Source organism: Coregonus lavaretus (genome assembly GCF_964263955.1).
Source record: "Coregonus lavaretus genome assembly, contig: HAP1_SCAFFOLD_329, whole genome shotgun sequence".
NCBI classification, from domain to species: Eukaryota; Metazoa; Chordata; class Actinopteri; order Salmoniformes; family Salmonidae; genus Coregonus; species Coregonus lavaretus.
The window spans coordinates 391998-416625 of record NW_028160267.1 but is presented as its reverse complement, the minus strand read 5'-3'; the positions used below and the strand labels follow the sequence as shown (position 1 = coordinate 416625).

The 24628-nt window shown below is 45.8% G+C and overlaps 1 protein-coding gene across 1 annotated transcript in view; it reads left to right on the top strand.

Annotated features, from left to right (window-relative positions):
- Positions 1–6331: 6331 nt before the first annotated feature.
- The window catches only part of LOC311121968 (centrosomal protein of 126 kDa-like), a gene marked incomplete at both ends in the record, with an annotated part of 39398 nt that continues 21101 nt past the window's right edge, over positions 6332–24628 (top strand). Inside the window, 4 exons of the mRNA XM_084196398.1 lie at positions 6332–6363; positions 6887–7000; positions 9152–9297; positions 22615–22714. Of these exons, the coding sequence (XP_084052524.1) occupies positions 6332–6363; positions 6887–7000; positions 9152–9297; positions 22615–22714 (392 nt within the window). The remainder of the gene's footprint in view (positions 6364–6886; positions 7001–9151; positions 9298–22614; positions 22715–24628) is intronic.

Here is a 24628-nt window from a genome sequence, read left to right as displayed (position 1 = left end):
CTGCCCCTACGTTGACCTCTATATCTCTGTAGTTTCATCAGGCTGCCCCCACGTTGACCTCTATATCTCTGTAGTTTCATCAGGCTGCCCCCACATTGACCTCTATATCTCTGTAGTTTCATCAGGCTTCCCCCACGTTGACCTCTATATCTCTGTAGTTTCATCAGGCTGCCCCCATGTTGGCCGCTATATCTCTGTAGTTTCATCAGGCTGCCCCCACGTTGACCTCTATATCTCTGTAGTTTCATCAGGCTGCCCCCACGTTGACCTCTATATCTCTGTAGTTTCATCAGGCTGCCCCCACGTTGACCTCTATATCTCTGTAGTTTCATCAGGCTGCCCCCACGTTGGCCTCTATATCTCTGTAGTTTCATCAGGCTGCCCCCACGTTGGCCTCTATATCTCTGTAGTTTCATCAGGCTGCCCCCACGTCAGCCTCTATATCTCTGTAGTTTCATCAGGCTGCCCCCACGTTGACCTCTATATCTCTGTAGTTTCACCAGGCTGCCCCCACATTGGCCTCTATATCTCTGTAGTTTCATCAGGCTGCCCCCACGTTGACCTCTATATCTCTGTAGTTTCATCAGGCTGCCCCCAAGTTGACCTCTATATCTCTGTAGTTTCATCAGGCTGCCCCTACGTTGACCTCTATATCTCTGTAGTTTCATCAGGCTGCCCCCACGTTGACCTCTATATCTCTGTAGTTTCATCAGGCTGCACCCACGTTGGCCTCTATATCTCTGTAGTTTCATCAGGCTGCCCCCACGTTGACCTCTATATCTCTGTAGTTTCACCAGGCTGCCCCCACGTTGGCCTCTATATCTCTGTAGTTTCATCAGGCTGCCCCCACGTTGACCACTATATCTCTGTAGTTTCATCAGGCTGCCCCCAAGTTGACCTCTATATCTCTGTAGTTTCATCAGGCTGCCCCTACGTTGACCTCTATATCTCTGTAGTTTCATCAGGCTGCCCCCACGTTGACCTCTATATCTCTGTAGTTTCATCAGGCTGCCCCCACGTTGGCCTCTATATCTCTGTAGTTTCATCAGGCTGCCCCCACGTCAGCCTCTATATCTCTGTAGTTTCATCAGGCTGCCCCCACGTTGGCCTCTATATCTCTGTAGTTTCATCAGGCTGCCCCCACGTTGACCTCTATATCTCTGTAGTTTCATCAGGCTGCCCCCACGTTGACCTCTATATCTCTGTAGTTTCATCAGGCTGCCCCCACGTTGACCTCTATATCTCTGTAGTTTCATCAGGCTGCCCCCACGTTGACCTCTATATCTCTGTAGTTTCATCAGGCTGCCCCCACGTTGACCTCTATATCTCTGTAGTTTCATCAGGCTGCCCCCACGTTGACCTCTATATCTCTGTAGTTTCATCAGGCTGCCCCTACGTTGACCTCTATATCTCTGTAGTTTCATCAGGCTGCCCCCACGTTGACCTCTATATCTCTGTAGTTTCATCAGGCTGCCCCCACGTTGACCTCTATATCTCTGTAGTTTCATCAGGCTGCCCCCACGTTGACCTCTATATCTCTGTAGTTTCATCAGGCTGCCCCCACGTTGGCCTCTATATCTCTGTAGTTTCATCAGGCTGCCCCCACGTTGGCCTCTATATCTCTGTAGTTTCATCAGGCTGCCCCCACGTTGGCCGCTATATCTCTGTAGTTTCATCAGGCTGCCCCCACGTTGACCTCTATATCTCTGTAGTTTCATCAGGCTGCCCCCACGTTGACCTCTATATCTCTGTAGTTTCATCAGGCTGCCCCCATGTTGGCCGCTATATCTCTGTAGTTTCATCAGGCTGCCCCCACGTTGACCTCTATATCTCTGTAGTTTCATCAGGCTGCCCCCACGTTGACCTCTATATCTCTGTAGTTTCATCAGGCTGCCCCCACGTTGGCCTCTATATCTCTGTAGTTTCATCAGGCTGCCCCCACGTTGGCCTCTATATCTCTGTAGTTTCATCAGGCTGCCCCCACGTTGGCCTCTATATCTCTGTAGTTTCATCAGGCTGCCCCCACGTTGACCTCTATATCTCTGTAGTTTCATCAGGCTGCCCCCACATTGACCTCTATATCTCTGTAGTTTCATCAGGCTGCCCCCACGTTGGCCGCTATATCTCTGTAGTTTCATCAGGCTGCCCCCACGTCAGCCACTATATCTCTGTAGTTTCATCAGGCTGCCCCCACGTTGACCTCTATATCTCTGTAGTTTCATCAGGCTGCCCCCACGTTGACCTCTATATCTCTGTAGTTTCATCAGGCTACCCCCACGTTGACCTCTATATCTCTGTAGTTTCATCAGGCTGCCCCCACATTGACCTCTATATCTCTGTAGTTTCATCAGGCTGCCCCCACGTTGGCCTCTATATCTAATAATGATATAATAATAATAATAATAATAATAACAACAATAATAATATAATAATATAATAATAATAATAATAATAATAATAATAATAATAATAATAATATAATAATAATAATAATAATAATAATAATAATAATAATAATAATAATAATAATAATAATATTCCATTTAGCAGACGCTTTTATCCAAAGCGACTTACAGTCATGCGTGCATAAATTTTTTTTGTGTGTATGGGTGGTCCCGGGGATAAAACCCACTACCCTGGGCGTTACAAGCGCCGTGCTCTACCAGCTGAGCTACGGAGGACCTGTTGAAGATGGAGTGACGCACAGCTCTCTGATGCCTGCCGTGTTTCGCTAACACCACCGGGACACTTAAACACCAGCTCCCTGCCCCACACACTTACTCACACACTCAGTGTCATGCATTTTTTTTTTTACTCTGCAGCCAGTGCACGTGGATATCAGAGTCTAGTTTTAACCTGATATTCCAATAAGCATGATTCAACCAATGTTGAACCCATATAATGGTTGATCCAACCTATGGACCTAATCAACTAAACTGCACATAAAAGATTTTATGCACATAATTGTCAAATGCACATACATCTCATCCATATTGCTATTGAATGGCGCTGGCATGTATAGCAGCCGTTTTATGGGCTCATGACCAATTATGCTACTTTGTGTGTTTTTTTGCTCTGATCTTAAAGCTGCAATATGTCACTTTTTGGGTGACGACCAAATTCACATAGAAATATGTGTTATAGATCTGCCACTCATTCAAAGCAAGTCTAAGAAGCTGTAGATCTGTTCTATGTGTGCTATTTTTATGCTTTTCGTTCTTAAGTTTAGTTTTTTGTGTCTTTTACTTACGGTTTTGTAAACCAGCTTCAGACAGCTGTAAGGGGTTAAATACAATATTATTGGTTTAATTAAAATATATTTCACAGCGGTTTAGATGGTACAATGATTCTCCACACTATACATTGCTTGTTTTGTCACATAAACAGACATTTTACATTTTATAATAATAATAATATAATATAATATAATAATATTTTTAATTAAATAGAAAACTATTCGAATTTTAGCAACCAGGAAATGGCGGAGCGATTTCTGCATATTGCACCTTTAACTGTTTTTGTACATAATGTTTCCGCCATCGTTTCCTATGACCGAAAAGAGCTTCTGGACATCAGAACAGCGATCACTAACCTCGATTTTTGATGAAGAATTATGGTTCAACGAGTCGGGACAAGGCCCTAATCCCCGACACCAGAAGAGGAAAAGCTGCGATATAGAGGTCAACGTGGGGGCAGCCTGATGAAACATTGACCTCTATATCTCTGTAGTTTCATCAGGCTGCCCCCACGTTGGCCGCTATATCTCTGTAGTTTCATCAGGCTGCCCCCACGTTGACCTCTATATCTCTGTAGTTTCATCAGGCTGCCCCCACGTTGGCCTCTATATCTCTGTAGTTTCATCAGGCTGCCCCCACGTTGGCCTCTATATCTCTGTAGTTTCATCAGGCTGCCCCCACGTTGGCCTCTATATCTCTGTAGTTTCATCAGGCTGCCCCCACGTTGACCTCTATATCTCTGTAGTTTCATCAGGCTGCCCCCACATTGACCTCTATATCTCTGTAGTTTCATCAGGCTGCCCCCACGTTGGCCGCTATATCTCTGTAGTTTCATCAGGCTGCCCCCACGTCAGCCACTATATCTCTGTAGTTTCATCAGGCTGCCCCCACGTTGACCTCTATATCTCTGTAGTTTCATCAGGCTGCCCCCACGTTGACCTCTATATCTCTGTAGTTTCATCAGGCTACCCCCACGTTGACCTCTATATCTCTGTAGTTTCATCAGGCTGCCCCCACATTGACCTCTATATCTCTGTAGTTTCATCAGGCTGCCCCCACGTTGGCCTCTATATCTAATAATGATATAATAATAATAATAATAATAATAACAACAATAATAATATAATAATATAATAATAATAATAATAATAATAATAATAATAATAATATAATAATAATAATAATAATAATAATAATAATAATAATAATAATAATAATATTCCATTTAGCAGACGCTTTTATCCAAAGCGACTTACAGTCATGCGTGCATAAATTTTTTTTGTGTGTATGGGTGGTCCCGGGGATAAAACCCACTACCCTGGGCGTTACAAGCGCCGTGCTCTACCAGCTGAGCTACGGAGGACCTGTTGAAGATGGAGTGACGCACAGCTCTCTGATGCCTGCCGTGTTTCGCTAACACCACCGGGACACTTAAACACCAGCTCCCTGCCCCACACACTTACTCACACACTCAGTGTCATGCATTTTTTTTTTTACTCTGCAGCCAGTGCACGTGGATATCAGAGTCTAGTTTTAACCTGATATTCCAATAAGCATGATTCAACCAATGTTGAACCCATATAATGGTTGATCCAACCTATGGACCTAATCAACTAAACTGCACATAAAAGATTTTATGCACATAATTGTCAAATGCACATACATCTCATCCATATTGCTATTGAATGGCGCTGGCATGTATAGCAGCCGTTTTATGGGCTCATGACCAATTATGCTACTTTGTGTGTTTTTTTGCTCTGATCTTAAAGCTGCAATATGTCACTTTTTGGGTGACGACCAAATTCACATAGAAATATGTGTTATAGATCTGCCACTCATTCAAAGCAAGTCTAAGAAGCTGTAGATCTGTTCTATGTGTGCTATTTTTATGCTTTTCGTTCTTAAGTTTAGTTTTTTGTGTCTTTTACTTACGGTTTTGTAAACCAGCTTCAGACAGCTGTAAGGGGTTAAATACAATATTATTGGTTTAATTAAAATATATTTCACAGCGGTTTAGATGGTACAATGATTCTCCACACTATACATTGCTTGTTTTGTCACATAAACAGACATTTTACATTTTATAATAATAATAATATAATATAATATAATAATATTTTTAATTAAATAGAAAACTATTCGAATTTTAGCAACCAGGAAATGGCGGAGCGATTTCTGCATATTGCACCTTTAACTGTTTTTGTACATAATGTTTCCGCCATCGTTTCCTATGACCGAAAAGAGCTTCTGGACATCAGAACAGCGATCACTAACCTCGATTTTTGATGAAGAATTATGGTTCAACGAGTCGGGACAAGGCCCTAATCCCCGACACCAGAAGAGGAAAAGCTGCGATATAGAGGTCAACGTGGGGGCAGCCTGATGAAACATTGACCTCTATATCTCTGTAGTTTCATCAGGCTGCCCCCACGTTGGCCGCTATATCTCTGTAGTTTCATCAGGCTGCCCCCACGTTGACCTCTATATCTCTGTAAGGTCTGGCTAGACTACTGGAGTGGATATTATTTTTATATTATTTTTATTTTTTATTTTTTTATATCATTATTATTATTATTATTATATTATTATTATTATAACATTATTATTATTATTATTATTATTATTATTATTATTATTAAGTAGCCTGACTACAGTTGAACACTGTAAAAGAGGCGCCGCCTGCTGGCCAGCTCCTGTATGCGCGCAGAAACCCCAACCTTTTATATTCTTTTCCGTTGTCAAGGAAGCGCGTCCTCGGTTGCCAACGTGGCGTGGGCTGTTGTACACAGACTCAGACTCAGCTGTAGAAATACATTCAGCTACAAAAACGCTAACTTGCTTTATTGACTTGCTTAATTAAAAGCTCAGCTGTGGATCCTTGTTTCCTGGTGGGGGGATAACTGAAGAAGTTGCCATTCGGATTCGATATTGCATGCGGCGAAATGAACGGGAAAGCAGTGACTGGGACCTTAACGTTAAGATAGCTGGGTCACTGTTAGCTAGAATCTCTGTCTGTTTTTTGTTGGAGTCAAATCCTGAACTTGTCGGATGAAGACTGTGGGTGTTATTGGTAAGCTTGTCGGCAGCTTCCTAAAATGCAAGCTCTGAAGGACAACTTCTTCTACTCGTATACCTTGCACAACATTGGCGTTGCTAATATAGCCTAGCTTAGCTAACGTTAGATCAGTGGGAAACGTAACCTTAGGTAGTGTGTTTTGTAACCGTTACCTACAGCAAATAAGCTGGCTAGATGGCTAGTTTAGATCCTAATGGTTATATTTTTGGACAGACAGACTGCCAGGCAGACAGGTAGATTGATACTGTGTTCATGTTTTTTCTTTGTACACTAGCTAAATAGGCCTAATTGGGTTGGAATTAATTCACATGATTCTGACTATAAATATTCTACTTTGACATTTTTGTTCTGCAACTAGGCCTAGCCTACATAAAACATTGCGTTTAAGCTGAAGCTAGGCTTAACAGAAGAGGAGTTGGAATAGGTGCTGCTGTTGTTGCATGCCAAAAAGTAGGGCGGGTGCATTTTTTTGCATATGAAAGTAGGCATGTACATCTTAGTTCTATTGTATGAGTTGTACCTATAATGACACAATCAGCATAAACACCTTAACCGGGCCTGATGTCAGAACCAGCAGGATAGGAGCCGACGGGGTGTGTGAAGATGACCGACATGTCCTGGTGGAGGAGCAGAAGTCATGCAGGGCCCGGGCTCGCTGCTTCTCCCTGGAGACCAACCGAAGACGGAAGTAAGTTTCTATACCTACGTTTTTTTAATGCTTAAATCATAGCCTCTATGGTCATTGTCACGTGGCATGACAATGACCATATGAGTTGACAAGACAGCACAAACTGATCTGAGACCAGGCTATAACTTAACAACCGTAGGCCATATCTCAAAGCATAGCCTAACTAAAAGCCAACAAGGTAATGAGGTAGATGTCCCATGTTCTAAAGTGTCCCTTGGCTTGGACCACCTAATTAGCACCCTCCTTCTACTAGCGTATGCCTCCAGTCCATCTCTCTGTCCAAGTGCAACTAATGTTTCTGCCCTATTTAGTGCACTACTAATGGATCTATATAATGGTGTAAATGTTGTTCTTTTTGGGTAAAGCTAACTAGAGGAGGACAGATCCAGTTATTCAACAATGTGCTGTCGTCGTTGTCAGCAGGATTTTATCCTGTCTTGAAATAGACCTCCTGGTAATGAGCCAACTGCAGGTCAGGGCTGGTCTGGCTAGACTACTGGAGTGGTGACGCTGTAAGGTCTGGCTAGACTACTGGAGTGGTGACGCTGTAAGGTCTGGCTAGACTACTGGAGTGGTGACGCTGTAAGGTCTGGCTAGACTACTGGAGTGGTGACGCTGTAAGGTCTGGCTAGACTACTGGAGTGGTGACGCTGTAAGGTCTGGCTAGACTACTGGAGTGGTGACGCTGTAAGGTCTGGCTTAGACTACTGGAGTGGTGACGCTGTAAGGTCTGGCTAGACTACTGGAGTGGTGACGCTGTAAGGTCTGGCTAGACTACTGGAGTGGTGACGCTGTAAGGTCTGTATAGACTACTGGAGTGGTGACGCTGTAAGGTCTGGCTAGACTACTGGAGTGGTGACGCTGTAAGGTCTGGCTAGACTACTGGAGTGGTGACGCTGTAAGGTCTGGCTTAGACTACTGGAGTGGTGACGCTGTAAGGTCTGGCTAGACTACTGGAGTGGTGACGCTGTAAGGTCTGTATAGACTACTGGAGTGGTGACGCTGTAAGGTCTGGCTAGACTACTGGAGTGGTGACGCTGTAAGGTCTGTATAGACTACTGGGGTGGTGACGCTGTAAGGTCTGGCTAGACTACTGGAGTGGTGACGCTGTAAGGTCTGGCTAGACTACTGGAGTGGTGACGCTGGGAGTGTCAACCACAGGGCCAGAGGGGAGGTACAGTGACAACATGACAACACACATGCACACCGTACAAATCCCTGACTTCTACCCTTCCAGGCTAAATGTGGAGAGCTCCAGAAACCACTGACAGGACAGGAGGAGGATTGAGTCAGCGTCAGGGTTTCTAAGGACAACACTACCTGATGAGGTGTTATAGAGTCACTCCGCGTGCGTGTGTGCGTGTGCGTGTGTGTGTGTGTGAGAGAGAGATTAATGAACATTAACCTACTTCATTCGTTCTTTGACTTCTATAGAAGGAACATTTACAGACTAGCCAAGCGAAGTCTTCCTGGGAGAAATCATCATATTGTTTTTTTTTGTTGCCATAAACCAAGGTGCCCATGTGACCACTTTTGTTGTGATCCTGTGTGGCTCAGTCGGTAGAGCATGGCGCTCGCAACGCCAAAGGTTGTGGGTTCGATTCTCGCTGGGGCCACCCACACATATGCATCCACACATGACTGTCAGTCGCTTTAGATAAAAGTGTCTGTTGTGAGAAGCCTGATATGTTCTTCTCCTTTTCCATCTCTAAACCAACCAGTTGTCACAGGAGTGGTTCCTTTAACTATTTAATGACTGCTGAGAATGGACCTTAAAGGAATGGACTCAGTTTCCTGTGGGGCTTAAAAAGATCACTATAATCAATCTTGATGGAACTGGGACCAGGTTAAATCCTATTTGCTAATGCTAGTCAGAGGAGTTGGCTAAAGTACAGATCTGGGACCAGTCTATATATTCTCGTTATGACTATGATAATAAGAGAAGGGTTGATTAAACAGATCTGGGACCAGTCTGTAATGGATTCTCTGTGTTCCCCATGCAGGGTTCTGGAGGAGAGGAGTTGGTTAAACAGATCTGGGACCAGTCTGTAATGTATTCTCTGTGTTCTCCATGCAGGGTTCTGGAGGAGAGGAGTTGGTTAAACAGATCTGGGACCAGTCTGTAATGGATTCTCTGTGTTCTCCATGCAGGGTTCTGGAGGAGAGGAGGAAGCAGTGGGACGTCCAGGAACAGAGGCTGAGGGACAACATCCTACAACAACGTAAACAGAGAGTCCAGGATGCTACCGAACGCTTCCAGAGGGCACACCTGCCCCCCTCACAGAGACGCAGACAATGTCAGTCTCACAACCCACAGCTGTTTTTCACACAGAAAAACACAATTACTGGTCTCCACTTTAATCTTTGTGGTTTGTAACTGTAGTGCATACTTGAGAAAATATCTGAATAGAATAAGTCACACGCTACAGTGCATTCGGAAAGTATTCAGACCCCTTGACTTTTTCCACATTTTGTTACGTTACAGCCTTATTCTAAAATGGATTAAATAAAATGTTTTCCTCATCAATACCCCTGATGACAAAGCGAAAACAGGTTTTAAAAATGTTTGCTTATGTATTAAAAATTAAAAACAGAAATACCTTATTTACATAAGTATTCAGACCCTTTGCTATGAGACTCGAAATTGAGCTCAGGTGCATCCTGTTTCCATTGATCATCCTTGAGATGTTTCTAGAACTTGATTGGAGTCCACCTGTAGTAAATTCAATTGATTGGACATGATTTGGAAAGGCACACACCTGTCTATATACGGTCCCACAGTTGACAGTGCATGTCAGAGCAAAAACCAAGCTATGAGGTTGAAGGAATTGTCCGTAGAGCTCAGAGACAGGATTGTGTCGAGGCACTGATCTGGGGAAGGATACCAAAATATGTCTGCAGCATTGAAGGTCCCCAAGAACACAGTGGCTTCCATCATTCTTAAATGGAAGAAGTTTGGAACCACCAAGACTCTTCCTAGAGCTGGCCACCCGGCCAAACTGAGCAATCGGGGGAGAAGGGCCTTGGTCAGGGAGGTGTTGGTTAACCTGGCACCATCCCTACGGTGAAGCATGGTGGTGGCAGCATCATGCTGTGGGGATGTTTTTCAGCGGCAGGGACTGGGAGACTAGTCAGGATCGAGGGAAAGATGAACGGAGCAAAGTACAGAGAGATCCTTGATGACCTGCTCCAGAGCGCTCAGGACCTCAGGCTGGGGCAAAGGTTCACCTTCCATCAGGACAACGACCCTAAGCATACAGCCAAGACAACGCAGAAGTGGCTTCGGGACAAGTCTCAGAATGTCCTTGAGTGGCCCAGCCAGAGCCGGACTTGAACCAGATCGAACATCTCTGGAGAGACATGAAAATAGCTGTGCAGCGATGCTCCCCATCCAACCTGACAGAGCTTGAGAGGATCTGTAGAGAAGAATGCGAGAAATCCCCATACCCAAGAAGACTCAAGGCTGTAATCGCTGCCAAAGGTGCTTCAACAAAGTACTGAGGAAAGGGTCTGAATACTTATGTAAATGTGATATTTCAGTTTTTAATTTTGTATACATTTGAGAACATTTCTAAAAACCTGTTTTTGCTTTGTCAAATCAAATCAAATTTTATTTGCCACATGCGCCGAATACAGCAGGTGTAGACATTACAATGAAATGCTTACTTACAAGCCCTTAACAAACAATGCATATATATTTTTAAAGTGTTAAGTAAAAAAAGAGAAAAGCAGATAACTAAAGAGCAGCAGTAAAATAAAGTAACAGTAGGGAGGCTATATACAGGGGGGTACTGGTACAGAGGCTATATACAGGCTATATACAGGGGGGTACTGGTACAGAGTCAATGGGAAATAACAGTAGGGAGGCTATATATACAGGGGGTACCAGTACAGAGTCAATGGGAAATAACAGTAGGGAGGCTATATACAGGGGGTACCGGTACAGAGTCAATGGGAAATAACAGTAGGGAGGCTATATACAGGGGGGTACCAGTACAGAGTCAATGGGAAATAACAGTAGGGAGGCTATATACAGGGGGTACCAGTACAGAGTCAATGGGAAATAACAGTAGGGAGGCTATATACAGGGGGTACCAGTACAGAGTCAATGGGAAATAACAGTAGGGAGGCTATATACAGGGGGTACCAGTACAGAGTCAATGGGAAATAACAGTAGGGAGGCTATATACAGGGGGTACCGGTACAGAGTCAATGGGATATAACAGTAGGGAGGCTATATACAGGGGGTACCGGTACAGAGTCAATGGGAAATAACAGTAGGGAGGCTATATACAGGGGGGTACTGGTACAGAGTCAATGGGAAATAACAGTAGGGAGGCTATATACAGGGGGTACCAGTACAGAGTCAATGGGAAATAACAGTAGGGAGGCTATATACAGGGGGGTACCAGTACAGAGTCAATGGGAAATAACAGTAGGGAGGCTATATACAGGGGGTACCGGTACAGAGTCAATGGGAAATAACAGTAGGGAGGCTATATACAGGGGGTACTGGTACAGAGTCAATGGGAAATAACAGTAGGGAGGCTATATATACAGGGGGTACCAGTACAGAGTCAATGGGAAATAACAGTAGGGAGGCTATATACAGGGGGTACCGGTACAGAATCAATGGGAAATAACAGTAGGGAGGCTATATACAGGGGGGTACCAGTACAGAGTCAATGGGAAATAACAGTAGGGAGGCTATATACAGGGGGTACCAGTACAGAGTCAATGGGAAATAACAGTAGGGAGGCTATATACAGGGGGTACCAGTACAGAGTCAATGGGAAATAACAGTAGGGAGGCTATATACAGGGGGTACCAGTACAGAGTCAATGGGAAATAACAGTAGGGAGGCTATATACAGGGGGTACCAGTACAGAGTCAATGGAAAATAACAGTAGGGAGGCTATATACAGGGGGGTACCAGTACAGAGTCAATGGGAAATAACAGTAGGGAGGCTATATACAGAGGGTACCAGTACAGAGTCAATGGGAAATAACAGTAGGGAGGCTATATACAGGGGGGTACCAGTACAGAGTCAATGGGAAATAACAGTAGGGAGGCTATATACAGGGGGTACCGGTACAGAGTCAATGGGAAATAACAGTAGGGAGGCTATATACAGGGGGGTACTGGTACAGAGGCTATATACAGGCTATATACAGGGGGGTACTGGTACAGAGTCAATGGGAAATAACAGTAGGGAGGCTATATATACAGGGGGTACCAGTACAGAGTCAATGGGAAATAACAGTAGGGAGGCTGTATACAGGGGGTACCGGTACAGAGTCAATGGGAAATAACAGTAGGGAGGCTATATACAGGGGGGTACCAGTACAGAGTCAATGGGAAATAACAGTAGGGAGGCTATATACAGGGGGTACCAGTACAGAGTCAATGGGAAATAACAGTAGGGAGGCTATATACAGGGGGTACCAGTACAGAGTCAATGGGAAATAACAGTAGGGAGGCTATATACAGGGGGTACCAGTACAGAGTCAATGGGAAATAACAGTAGGGAGGCTATATACAGGGGGTACCAGTACAGAGTCAATGGGAAATAACAGTAGGGAGGCTATATACAGGGGGTACCGGTACAGAGTCAATGGGAAATAACAGTAGGGAGGCTATATACAGGGGGGTACTGGTACAGAGGCTATATACAGGCTATATACAGGGGGGTACTGGTACAGAGTCAATGGGAAATAACAGTAGGGAGGCTATATATACAGGGGGTACCAGTACAGAGTCAATGGGAAATAACAGTAGGGAGGCTGTATACAGGGGGTACCGGTACAGAGTCAATGGGAAATAACAGTAGGGAGGCTATATACAGGGGGGTACCAGTACAGAGTCAATGGGAAATAACAGTAGGGAGGCTATATACAGGGGGTACCAGTACAGAGTCAATGGGAAATAACAGTAGGGAGGCTATATACAGGGGGTACCAGTACAGAGTCAATGGGAAATAACAGTAGGGAGGCTATATACAGGGGGTACCAGTACAGAGTCAATGGGAAATAACAGTAGGGAGGCTATATACAGGGGGTACCAGTACAGAGTCAATGGAAAATAACAGTAGGGAGGCTATATACAGGGGGGTACCAGTACAGAGTCAATGGGAAATAACAGTAGGGAGGCTATATACAGGGGGTACCAGTACAGAGTCAATGGGAAATAACAGTAGGGAGGCTATATACAGGGGGGTACCAGTACAGAGTCAATGGGAAATAACAGTAGGGAGGCTGGTAGAGCACGGCGCTTGTAACGCCAAGGTAGTGGGTTCGATCCCCGGGACCACCCATACACAAAAAAAAATGTATGCACGCATGACTGTAAGTCGCTTTGGATAAAAGCGTCTGCTAAATGGCATATTATTATTATGTTTTATATACAGGGGGTACCGGTACAGAGTCAATGGGAAATAACAGTAGGGAGGCTATATACAAGGGGGTACCGGTACAGAGTCAATGGGAAATAACAGTAGGGAGGCTATATACAGGGGGTACCGGTACAGAGTCAATGGGAAATAACAGTAGGGAGGCTATATACAGGGGGTACCGGTACAGAGTCAATGGGAAATAACAGTAGGGAGGCTATATACAAGGGGGTACTGGTACAGAGTCAATGGGAAATAACAGTAGGGAGGCTATATACAGGGGGTACCGGGACAGAGTCAATGGGAAATAACAGTAGGGAGGCTATATACAGGGGGGTACCGGTACAGAGTCAATGGGAAATAACAGTAGGGAAGCTATATACAGGGGGTACCGGGACAGAGTCAATATACAGGCTATATACAGGGGGGTACCGGTACAGAGTCAATGGGAAATAACAGTAGGGAGGCTATATACAGGGGGTACCGGTACAGAGTCAATGGGAAATAACAGTAGGGAGGCTATATACAGGGGGGTACCGGGACAGAGTCAATGGGAAATAACAGTAGGGAGGCTATATACAGGGGGTACCGGTACAGAGTCAATGGGAAATTACAGTAGGGAGGCTATATACAGGGGGTACCGGGACAGAGTCAATGGGAAATAACAGTAGGGAGGCTATATACAGGGGGGTACCGGTACAGAGTCAATGGGAAATAACAGTAGGGAAGCTATATACAGGGGGTACCGGGACAGAGTCAATATACAGGCTATATACAGGGGGGTACCGGTGCAGAGTCAATGGGAAATAACAGTAGGGAGGCTATATACAGGGGGTACCGGTACAGAGTCAATGGGAAATAACAGTAGGGAGGCTATATACAGGGGGTACCGGTACAGAGTCAATGGGAAATAACAGTAGGGAGGCTATACACAAGGGGGTACCGGTACAGAGTCAATGGGAAATAACAGTAGGGAGGCTATATACAGGGGGGTACCGGGACAGAGTCAATGGGAAATAACAGTAGGGAGGCTATATACAGGGGGTACCGGGACAGAGTCAATGGGAAATAACAGTAGGGAGGCTATACACAAGGGGGTACCGGTACAGAGTCAATGGGAAATAACAGTAGGGAGGCTATATACACAGGGGGGTACCGGTACAGAGTCAATGGGAAATAACAGTAGGGAGGCTATATACAGGGGGGTACCGGGACAGAGTCAATGGGAAATAACAGTAGGGAGGCTATATACAGGGGGTACCGGTACAGAGTCAATGGGAAATAACAGTAGGGAGGCTATATACAGGGGGTACCAGTACAGAGTCAATGGGAAATAACAGTAGGGAGGCTATATTCAGGGGGTACCGGTACAGAGTCAATGGGAAATAACAGTAGGGAGGCTATATACACAGGGGGGTACCGGGACAGAGTCAATGGGAAATAACAGTAGGGAGGCTATATACAGGGGGTACCGGTACAGAGTCAATGGGAAATAACAGTAGGGAGGCTATATACAGGGGGGTACCGGTACAGAGTCAATGGGAAATAACAGTAGGGAGGCTATATACAGGGGGGTACCGGGACAGAGTCAATGGGAAATAACAGTAGGGAGGCTATATACAGGGGGGTACCGGGACAGAGTCAATGGGAAATAACAGTAGGGAGGCTATATACAGGGGGTACCGGGACAGAGTCAATGGGAAATAACAGTAGGGAGGCTATACACAAGGGGGTACCGGTACAGAGTCAATGGGAAATAACAGTAGGGAGGCTATATACACAGGGGGGTACCGGTACAGAGTCAATGGGAAATAACAGTAGGGAGGCTATATACAGGGGGGTACCGGGACAGAGTCAATGGGAAATAACAGTAGGGAGGCTATATACAGGGGGGTACCGGTACAGAGTCAATGGGAAATAACAGTAGGGAGGCTATATACAGGGGGGTACCGGGACAGAGTCAATGGGAAATAACAGTAGGGAGGCTATATACAGGGGGGTACCGGGACAGAGTCAATGGGAAATAACAGTAGGGAGGCTATATACAGGGGGTACCGGGACAGAGTCAATGGGAAATAACAGTAGGGAGGCTATACACAAGGGGGTACCGGTACAGAGTCAATGGGAAATAACAGTAGGGAGGCTATATACACAGGGGGGTACCAGTACAGAGTCAATGGGAAATAACAGTAGGGAGGCTATATACAGGGGGGTACCGGGACAGAGTCAATGGGAAATAACAGTAGGGAGGCTATATACAGGGGGTACCGGTACAGAGTCAATGGGAAATAACAGTAGGGAGGCTATATACAGGGGGGTACCGGTACAGAGTCAATGGGAAATAACAGTAGGGAGGCTATATACAGGGGGTACCGGTACAGAGTCAATGGGAAATAACAGTAGGGAGGCTATATACAGGGGGTACCGGTACAGAGTCAATGGGAAATAACAGTAGGGAGGCTATATACAGGGGGTACCGGTACAGAGTCAATGGGAAATAACAGTAGGGAGGCTATATACAGGGGGTACCGGTACAGAGTCAATGGGAAATAACAGTAGGGAGGCTATATACAGGGGGGTACCGGTGCAGAGTCAATGGGAAATAACAGTAGGGAGGCTATATACAGGGGGGTACCGGTACAGAGTCAATGGGAAATAACAGTAGGGAGGCTATATACAGGGGGGTACCGGGACAGAGTCAATGGGAAATAACAGTAGGGAGGCTATATACAGGGGGTACCGGTACAGAGTCAATGGGAAATAACAGTAGGGAGGCTATACACAGGGGGGTACCGGTACAGAGTAAATGGGAAATAACAGTAGGGAGGCTATATACAGGGGGTACCGGGACAGAGTCAATGGGAAATAACAGTAGGGAGGCTATATACAGGGGGGTACTGGTACAGAGTCAATGGGAAATAACAGTAGGGAGGCTATATACAGGGGGTACCGGGACAGAGTCAATGGGAAATAACAGTAGGGAAGCTATATACAGGGGGGTACCGGTACAGAGTAAATGTGTAATAACAGTAGGGAGGCTATATACAGGGGGTACCGGGACAGAGTCAATGGGAAATAACAGTAGGGAGGCTATATACAGGGGGGTACCGGTACCGAGTCAATGGGAAATAACAGTAGGAAGGCTATATACAGGGGGGTACCAGGACAGAGTCAATGGGAAATAACAGTAGGGAGGCTATATACAGGGGGTACCGGGACAGAGTCAATGGGAAATAACAGTAGGGAGGCTATATACAGGGGGTACCGGTACAGAGGCTATAGGAAATAACAGTAGGGAGGCTATATACAGGGGGGTACCGGGACAGAGTCAATGGGAAATAACAGTAGGGAGGCTATACACAGGGGGGTACCGGTACAGAGTCAATGGGAAATAACAGTAGGGAGGCTATATACACAGGGGGGTACCGGTACAGAGTCAATGGGAAATAACAGTAGGGAGGCTATATACAGGGGGTACCAGTACAGAGTCAATGGGAAATAACAGTAGGGAGGCTATATACAGGGGGTACCGGTACAGAGTCAATGGGAAATAACAGTAGGGAGGCTATATACAGGGGGGTACCGGTACAGAGTCAATGGGAAATAACAGTAGGGAGGCTATATACAGGGGGGTACCGGGACAGAGTCAATGGGAAATAACAGTAGGGAGGCTATATACAGGGGGTACCGGTACAGAGTCAATGGGAAATAACAGTGGGGAGGCTATATACAGGGGGTACCAGTACAGAGTCAATGGGAAATAACAGTAGGGAGGCTATACACAGGGGGGTACCGGTACAGAGTCAATGGGAAATAACAGTAGGGAGGCTATATACACAGGGGGGTACCGGTACAGAGTCAATGGGAAATAACAGTAGGGAGGCTATATACAGGGGGTACCGGTACAGAGTCAATGGGAAATAACAGTAGGGAGGCTATATACAGGGGGTACCAGTGCAGAGTCAATGGGAAATAACAGTAGGGAGGCTATATACAGGGGGGTACCGGTGCAGAGTCAATGGGAAATAACAGTAGGGAGGCTATATACAGGGGGGTACCGGGACAGAGTCAATGGGAAATAACAGTAGGGAGGCTATATACAGGGGGTACCGGTACAGAGTCAATGGGAAATAACAGTAGGGAGGCTATATACAGGGGGTACCGGGACAGAGTCAATGGGAAATAACAGTAGGGAGGCTATATACAGGGGGTACCGGTACAGAGTCAATGGGAAATAACAGTAGGGAGGCTATATACAGGGGGTACCGGTACAGAGTCAATGGGAAATAACAGTAGGGAGGCTATATACAGGGGGTACCGGTATAGAGTCAATGGGAAATAACAGTGGGGAGGCTATATACAGGGGGTACCAGTACAGAGTCAATGGGAAATAACAGTAGGGAGGCTATACACAGGGGGGTACCGGTACAGAGTCAATGGGAAATAACAGTAGGGAGGCTATATACACAGGGGGGTACCGGTACAGAGTCAATGGGAAATAACAGTAGGGAGGCTATATACAGTGGGTACCGGTACAGAGTCAATGGGAAATAACAGTAGGGAGGCTATATACAGGGGGTACCAGTGCAGAGTCAATGGGAAATAACAGTAGGGAGGCTATATACAGGGGGGTACCGGTGCAGAGTCAATGGGAAATAACAGTAGGGAGGCTATATACAGGGGGGTACCGGGACAGAGTCAATGGGAAATAACAGTAGGGAGGCTATATACAGGGGGTACCGGTACAGAGTCAATGGGAAATAACAGTAGGGAGGCTATATACAGGGGGTACCGGGACAGAGTCAATGGGAAATAACAGTAGGGAGGCTATATACAGGGGGTACCGGTACAGAGTCAATGGGAAATAACAGTAGGGAGGCTATATACAGGGGGTACCGGTACAGAGTCAATGGGAAATAACAGTAGGGAGGCTATATACAGGGGGTACCGGTATAGAGTCAATGGGAAATAACAGTAGGGAGGCTATATACACAGGGGGGTACCGGGACAGAGTCAATGGGAAATAACAGTAGGGAGGCTATATACAGGAGGTACCGGGACAGAGTCAATGGGAAATAACAGTAGGGAGGCTATATACAGGGGGGTACCGGGACAGAGTCAATGGGAAATAACAGTAGGGAGGCTATATACAGGGGGTACCGGGACAGAGTCAATGGGAAATAACAGTAGGGAGGCTATATACAGGGGGGTACCGGTACAGAGTCAATGGGAAATAACAGTAGGGAGGCTATATACAGGGGGTACCGGGACAGAGTCAATGGGAAATAACAGTAGGGAGGCTATATACAGGGGGGTACCGGTACAGAGTCAATGGGAAATAACAGTAGGGAGGCTATATACAGGGGGTACCGGGACAGAGTCAATGGGAAATAACAGTAGGGAGGCTATATACAGGGGGGTACCGGGACAGAGTCAATGGGAAATAACAGTAGGGAGGCTATATACAGGGGGGTACCGGTACAGAGTCAATGGGAAATAACAGTAGGGAGGCTATATACAGGGGGGTACCGGTGCAGAGTCAATGTGAAATAACAGTAGGGAGGCTATATACAGGGGGTACCGGGACAGAGTCAATGTGAAATAACAGTAGGGAGGCTATATACAGGGGGGTACTGGTACAGAGTCAATGGGAAATAACAGTAGGGAGGCTATATACAGGGGGTACCGGTACAGAGTCAATGGGAAATAACAGTAGGGAGGCTATATACAGGGGGTACCGGTACAGAGTCAATGTGAAATAACAGTAGGGAGGCTATATACAGGGGGGTACCGGTGCAGAGTCAATGGGAAATAACAGTAGGGAGGGTATATACAGGGGGGTACCGGTGCAGAGTCAATGTGCGGGGGGCACCGGCTAGTTGAGGTAGTTGAGGTAATATGTACATGTGGGTAGAGTTAAAGTGACTATGCATAGAAAATAAACAGAGTAGCAGCAGAGTAATAGAGGGGGGTGGGGGGGCAGTGCAAATAGTCCGGGTAGCCATGATTAGCTGTTCAGGAGTCTTATGGTTAAGGGGGTAGAAGCTGTTGAGAAGTATTTTGGACCTAGACTTGGCGCTCCGGTACCGCTTGCCGTGCGGTAGCAGAGAGAACAGTCTATGACTAGGGTGGCTGGAGTCTTTGACAATTTTGAGGGCCTTTCTATGACACCGCCTGGTATAGAGGTCCTGGATGGCAGGAAGCTTGGCCCCAGTGATGTACTGGGCCGTATGCACTACCGTCTGTAGTGCCTTGCGGTCTGAGGCCGAGCAGTTGCCATACCAGGCTGTGATGCAACCAGTCAGGATGCTCTCGATGGTGCAGCTGTATAACTTTTTGAAGATCTGAGGACCCATGCCAAATCTTTTCAGTCTCCTGAGGGGGAATAGGCTTTGTCGTGCCCTCTTCACGACTGACTTGGTGTGTTTGGACAATGATAGTTTGTTGGTGATGTGGACACTACAGTCCTCTTTTTTCCACAATCATCTCCTTTGTCTTGATCACGTTGAGGAGAGGTTGTTGTCCTGGCACCACACGGCCAGGTCTCTGACCTCCTCCCTATAGGCTGTCTCATCGTTGTCGGTGATCAGGCCTACCACTGTTGTGTCGTCAGCAAACTTAATGATGGTGTTGGAGTCGTGCCTGGCCATGCAGTCATGGGTGAACAGGGAGTACAGGAGGGACTGAGCACGTACCCCTGAGGAGCCCCCGTGTTGAGGATCAGCGTGGCAGATGTGTTGTTACCTACCCTTACCACCTGTGGGCGGCCCGTCAGGAAGTCCAGGATCCAGTTGTAGAGGGAGGTGTTTAGTCCCAGGATGCTTAGCTTAGTGATGAGCTTTGAGGGCACTATGGTGTTGAACGCTGAGCTGTAGTCAATGAATAGCATTTTCACGTAGGTGTTCCTCTTGTCCAGGTGGGAAAGGGCAGTGTGGAGTGCAATAGAGATTGCATAATCTGTGGATCTGTTGGGGCGGTATGCAAATTGACGTGGGTCTAGGCCTAGGGTTTCTGGGATAATGGTGTTGATGTGAGCCATGACCAGCCTTTCATGACCAGCACTTCATAATAATAATAATATGCCATTTAGCAGACGCTTTTATCCAAAGCGACATAAAGTCATGTGTGCATACATTTTTACGTATGGGTGGTCCCGGAGATCGAACCCACTACCCTGGCGTTACAAGCGCCGTGCTCTACCAGCTGAGCTACAGAGGACCACATGGCTACAGACGTGAGTGCTATGGGTCGGTAGTCATTTAGGCAGGTTATCTTAGTGTCCTTGTGCACAGGGACTTTGGTGGTCTGCTTGAAACATGTTGGTATTATAGACTCAGTCAGGCACATGTTGAAAATGTCAGTGAAGACACTTGCCAGTTGGTCAGCACATGCTCGGAGTACACGTCCTGGTAATCCGTCTGGCCCTGCGGCCTTGTGAATGTTGACCTGCTTAAAAGTCTTACTCACATCGGCTACGGAGAGCGTGATCACATAGTCATCCGGAACAGCTGGGGCTCTCATGCATGCTTCAGTGTTGCTTGCCTCGAAGCGAGCATAGAAGTGATTTAGCTCGTCTGGTAGGCTCAAGTCACTGGGAAGCTTGCGGCTGTGCTTCCCTTTGTAGTCTGTAATAGTTTTCAAGCCCTGCCACATCCGACGAGTGTCAGAGCCGGTGTAGTACGATTCAATCTTAGTCCGGTATTGACTCTTTGCCTGTTTGATGGTTCGTCAGAGGGCATAGCGGGATTTCTTATAAGTGTCCGGGTTAGAGTCCCGCTCCTTGAAAGCGGCAGCTCTACCCTTTAGCTCAGTGCGGATGTTGCCTGTAATCCATGGCTCCTGGTTGGGGTATGTACGCACAGTCACTGTGGGGACGACATCATCGATGCACTTATTGATGAAGCCAGTGACTGATGTGGTGTACTTCTCAATGCCATCGGAAGAATCCCGGAACATGTTCCATTCTGTGCTAGCAAAACAGTCCTGTAGCTTAGCATCTGCGTCATCTGACCACTTTTTTATTAACCGAGTCACTGGTGCTTCCTGCTTTAGTTTTAGCTTATATGCAGGAATCAGGAGGATAGAGTTATGGTCAGATTTGCCAAATGGAGGGCGAGGGAGAGCTTTGTATGCGTCTCTGTGTGTGGAGTAAAGGTGGTCTAGAGTTTTTTTTTCCTCTGGTTGCACATTTAACATGCTGGTAGAAATTAGGTAGAACGGATTTAAGTTTCCCTGCATTAAAGTCTCCGGCCACTAGGAGCGCTGCCTCTGGATGAGCATTTTCCTGTTTACCTATGGCCTTATACAGCTCGGTGAGTGCGGTCTTAATGCCAGCATTGGTTTGTGGTGGTAAATAGACAGCTACGAAAAATATAGATGAAAACTCTCTTGGTAAATAGTGTGGTCTACAGCTTATCATGAGATACTCTACCTCAGGCGAGCAAAACCTTGAGACTTCCCTAGTATTAGATTTTGTGCACCAGCTGTTGTTTACAAATATACACAGAGCGCCACCCCTTGTCTTACCGTGTAAAGGCCGTCAGCCGTTCTATCCTGCCGATGTAGCGTATATCCCGTCAGCTGTATGTTGTCCATGTCGTCGTTCAGCCACGACTCGGTGAAACATAAGATATTACAGTTTTTAATGTCCTGTTGGTAGGATAACCGTGATCTTAGGTCGTCCATTTTGTTTTCCAATGATTGAAGATTGGCTAATAGGATTGATGGAAGAGGCAGCTTACTCGCTCGCCGTCGGATCCTTACAAGGCACCCCGACCTACGTCCACAATATCTCTGTCTCTTTCTCCTGCGAATGACGGGGATTTGGGCCTTGTCGGGTGTCTGTAGGATATCCTTCGCGTCCGGTTCGTTGAAGAAAACATATTTGTCCAATACGAGGTGAGTAATCGCTGTCCTGATATCCAGAAGCTCTTTTTGGTCATAAGAGGCGGTGGCAGAAACATTATGTACAGAATAAATTACAAATAACGCGAAAAAACACGCACAATAGTACAATTGGTTAGAGGGCTGTAAAACGGCAGACATCTGCTCCGGCGGCATTCATCATTGTGGGGTGTTGTTGATGATTTATTTTAGTTTGAATCCGTTTTAGAATAAGGCTGTAACAAAATGTGGAAAAGGTCAAGGGGTCTGAATACTTTCCGAATGCACTGTAATTATACCAACAAGTTACTTTAACAGACATTTATCTTGGTTGTATTGCAGCTTTCAGGACGAGCACCCTTAATATCGAGGAGGCGCTGAATCACATACAAGGCACCTTGACCTTGAGTTCCTATACCAGACAATCTTCCACACCCAACAGGTCAGAATGGCTGCTATAATAGCATTCATACACTGTTTACAACTACTATGTGTACTAGTAGTGTACTTGAAACCCCACCTCTTTAAGGAATACCTGGGATAGGATAAAGTAATCCTTCTACCCCCCCTTACCCCACCCCCCCCCCCCAAAAAAATGTAAAAAAATACATATTGTAAAGTGGTTGTCCCACTGGCTATAAGGTGAATGCACCAATTTCTAAGTCGCTCTGGATAAGAGCGTCTGCTAAATGACGTAAATGTAAATGTAAATGTAGTAAGAAATGAATATTCCAGCATATATAAACATGTATAACCATTACCCTATGAACACATAAACGATTATAAAGGCTTTATAAACATTTAATGGCTTATTTATTAACGTTATTACACCAACTGCATGTCACCATCTGCATATTTCTCCAGGCTTTTTATATGTGGGGAAAAAAAGTATTTAGTCAGCCACCAATTGTGCAAGTTCTCCCACTTAAAAAGATGAGAGAGGCCTGTAATTTTCATCATAGGTACACGTCAACTATGACAGACAAAATTAGAAATAAAAATCCAGAAAATCACATTGTAGGATTTTTAATGAATTTATTTGCAAATTATGGTGGAAAATAAGTATTTGGTCAATAACAAAAGTTTCTCAATTGTGATATACCCTTTGTTGGCAATGACACAGGTCAAACGTTTTCTGTAAGTCTTCACAAGGTTTTCACACACTGTTGCTGGTATTTTGGCCCATTCCTCCATGCAGATCTCCTCTAGAGCAGTGAAGTTTTGGGACTGTCGCTGGGCAACACAGACTTTCAACTCCCTCCAAAGATTTTCTATGGGGTTGAGATCTGGAGACTGGCTAGGCCACTCCAGGACCTTGAAATGCTTCTTACGAAGCCACTCCTTCGTTGCCCGGGCGGTGTGTTTGGGATCATTGTCATGCTGAAAGACCCAGCCACGTTTCATCTTCAATGCCCTTGCTGATGGAAGGAGGTTTTCACTCAAAATCTCACGATACATGGCCCCATTCATTCTTTCCTTTACACGGATCAGTCGTCCTGGTCCCTTTGCAGAAAAACAGCCCCAAAGCATGATGTTTCCACCCCCATGCTTCACAGTAGGTATGGTGTTCTTTGGATGCAACTCAGCATTCTTTGTCCTCCAAACACAACGAGTTGAGTTTTTACCAAAAAGTTATATTTTGGTTTCATCTGACCATATGACATTCTCCCAATCCTCTTCTGGATCATCCAAATGCACTCTAGCAAACTTCAGACGGGCCTGGACATGTACTGGCTTAAGCAGGGGGACACGCCTGGCACTGCAGGATTTGAGTCCCTGGCGGCGTAGTGTGTTACTGATGGTAGGCTTTGTTACTTTGGTCCCAGCTCTCTGCAGGTCATTCACTAGATCCCCCCGTGTGGTTCTGGGATTTTTGCTCACCGTTCTTGTGATCATTTTGACCCCACGGGGTGAGATCTTGCGTGGAGCCCCAGATCGAGGGAGATTATCAGTGGTCTTGTATGTCTTCCATTTCCTAATAATTGCTCCCACAGTTGATTTCTTCAAACCAAGCTGCTTACCTATTGCAGATTCAGTCTTCCCAGCCTGGTGCAGGTCTACAATTTTGTTTCTGGTGTACTTTGACAGCTCTTTGGTCTTGGCCATAGTGGAGTTTGGAGTGTGACTGTTTGAGGTTGTGGACAGGTGTCTTTTATACTGATAACAAGTTCAAACGGGTGCCATTAATACAGGTAACAAGTGGAGGACAGAGGAGCCTCTTAAAGAAGAAGTTACAGGTCTGTGAGAGCCAGAAATCTTGCTTGTTTGTAGGTGACCAAATACTTATTTTCCACCATAATTTGCAAATAAATTCATTAAAAATCCTACAATGTGATTTTCTGGAATTTTTTTCTCA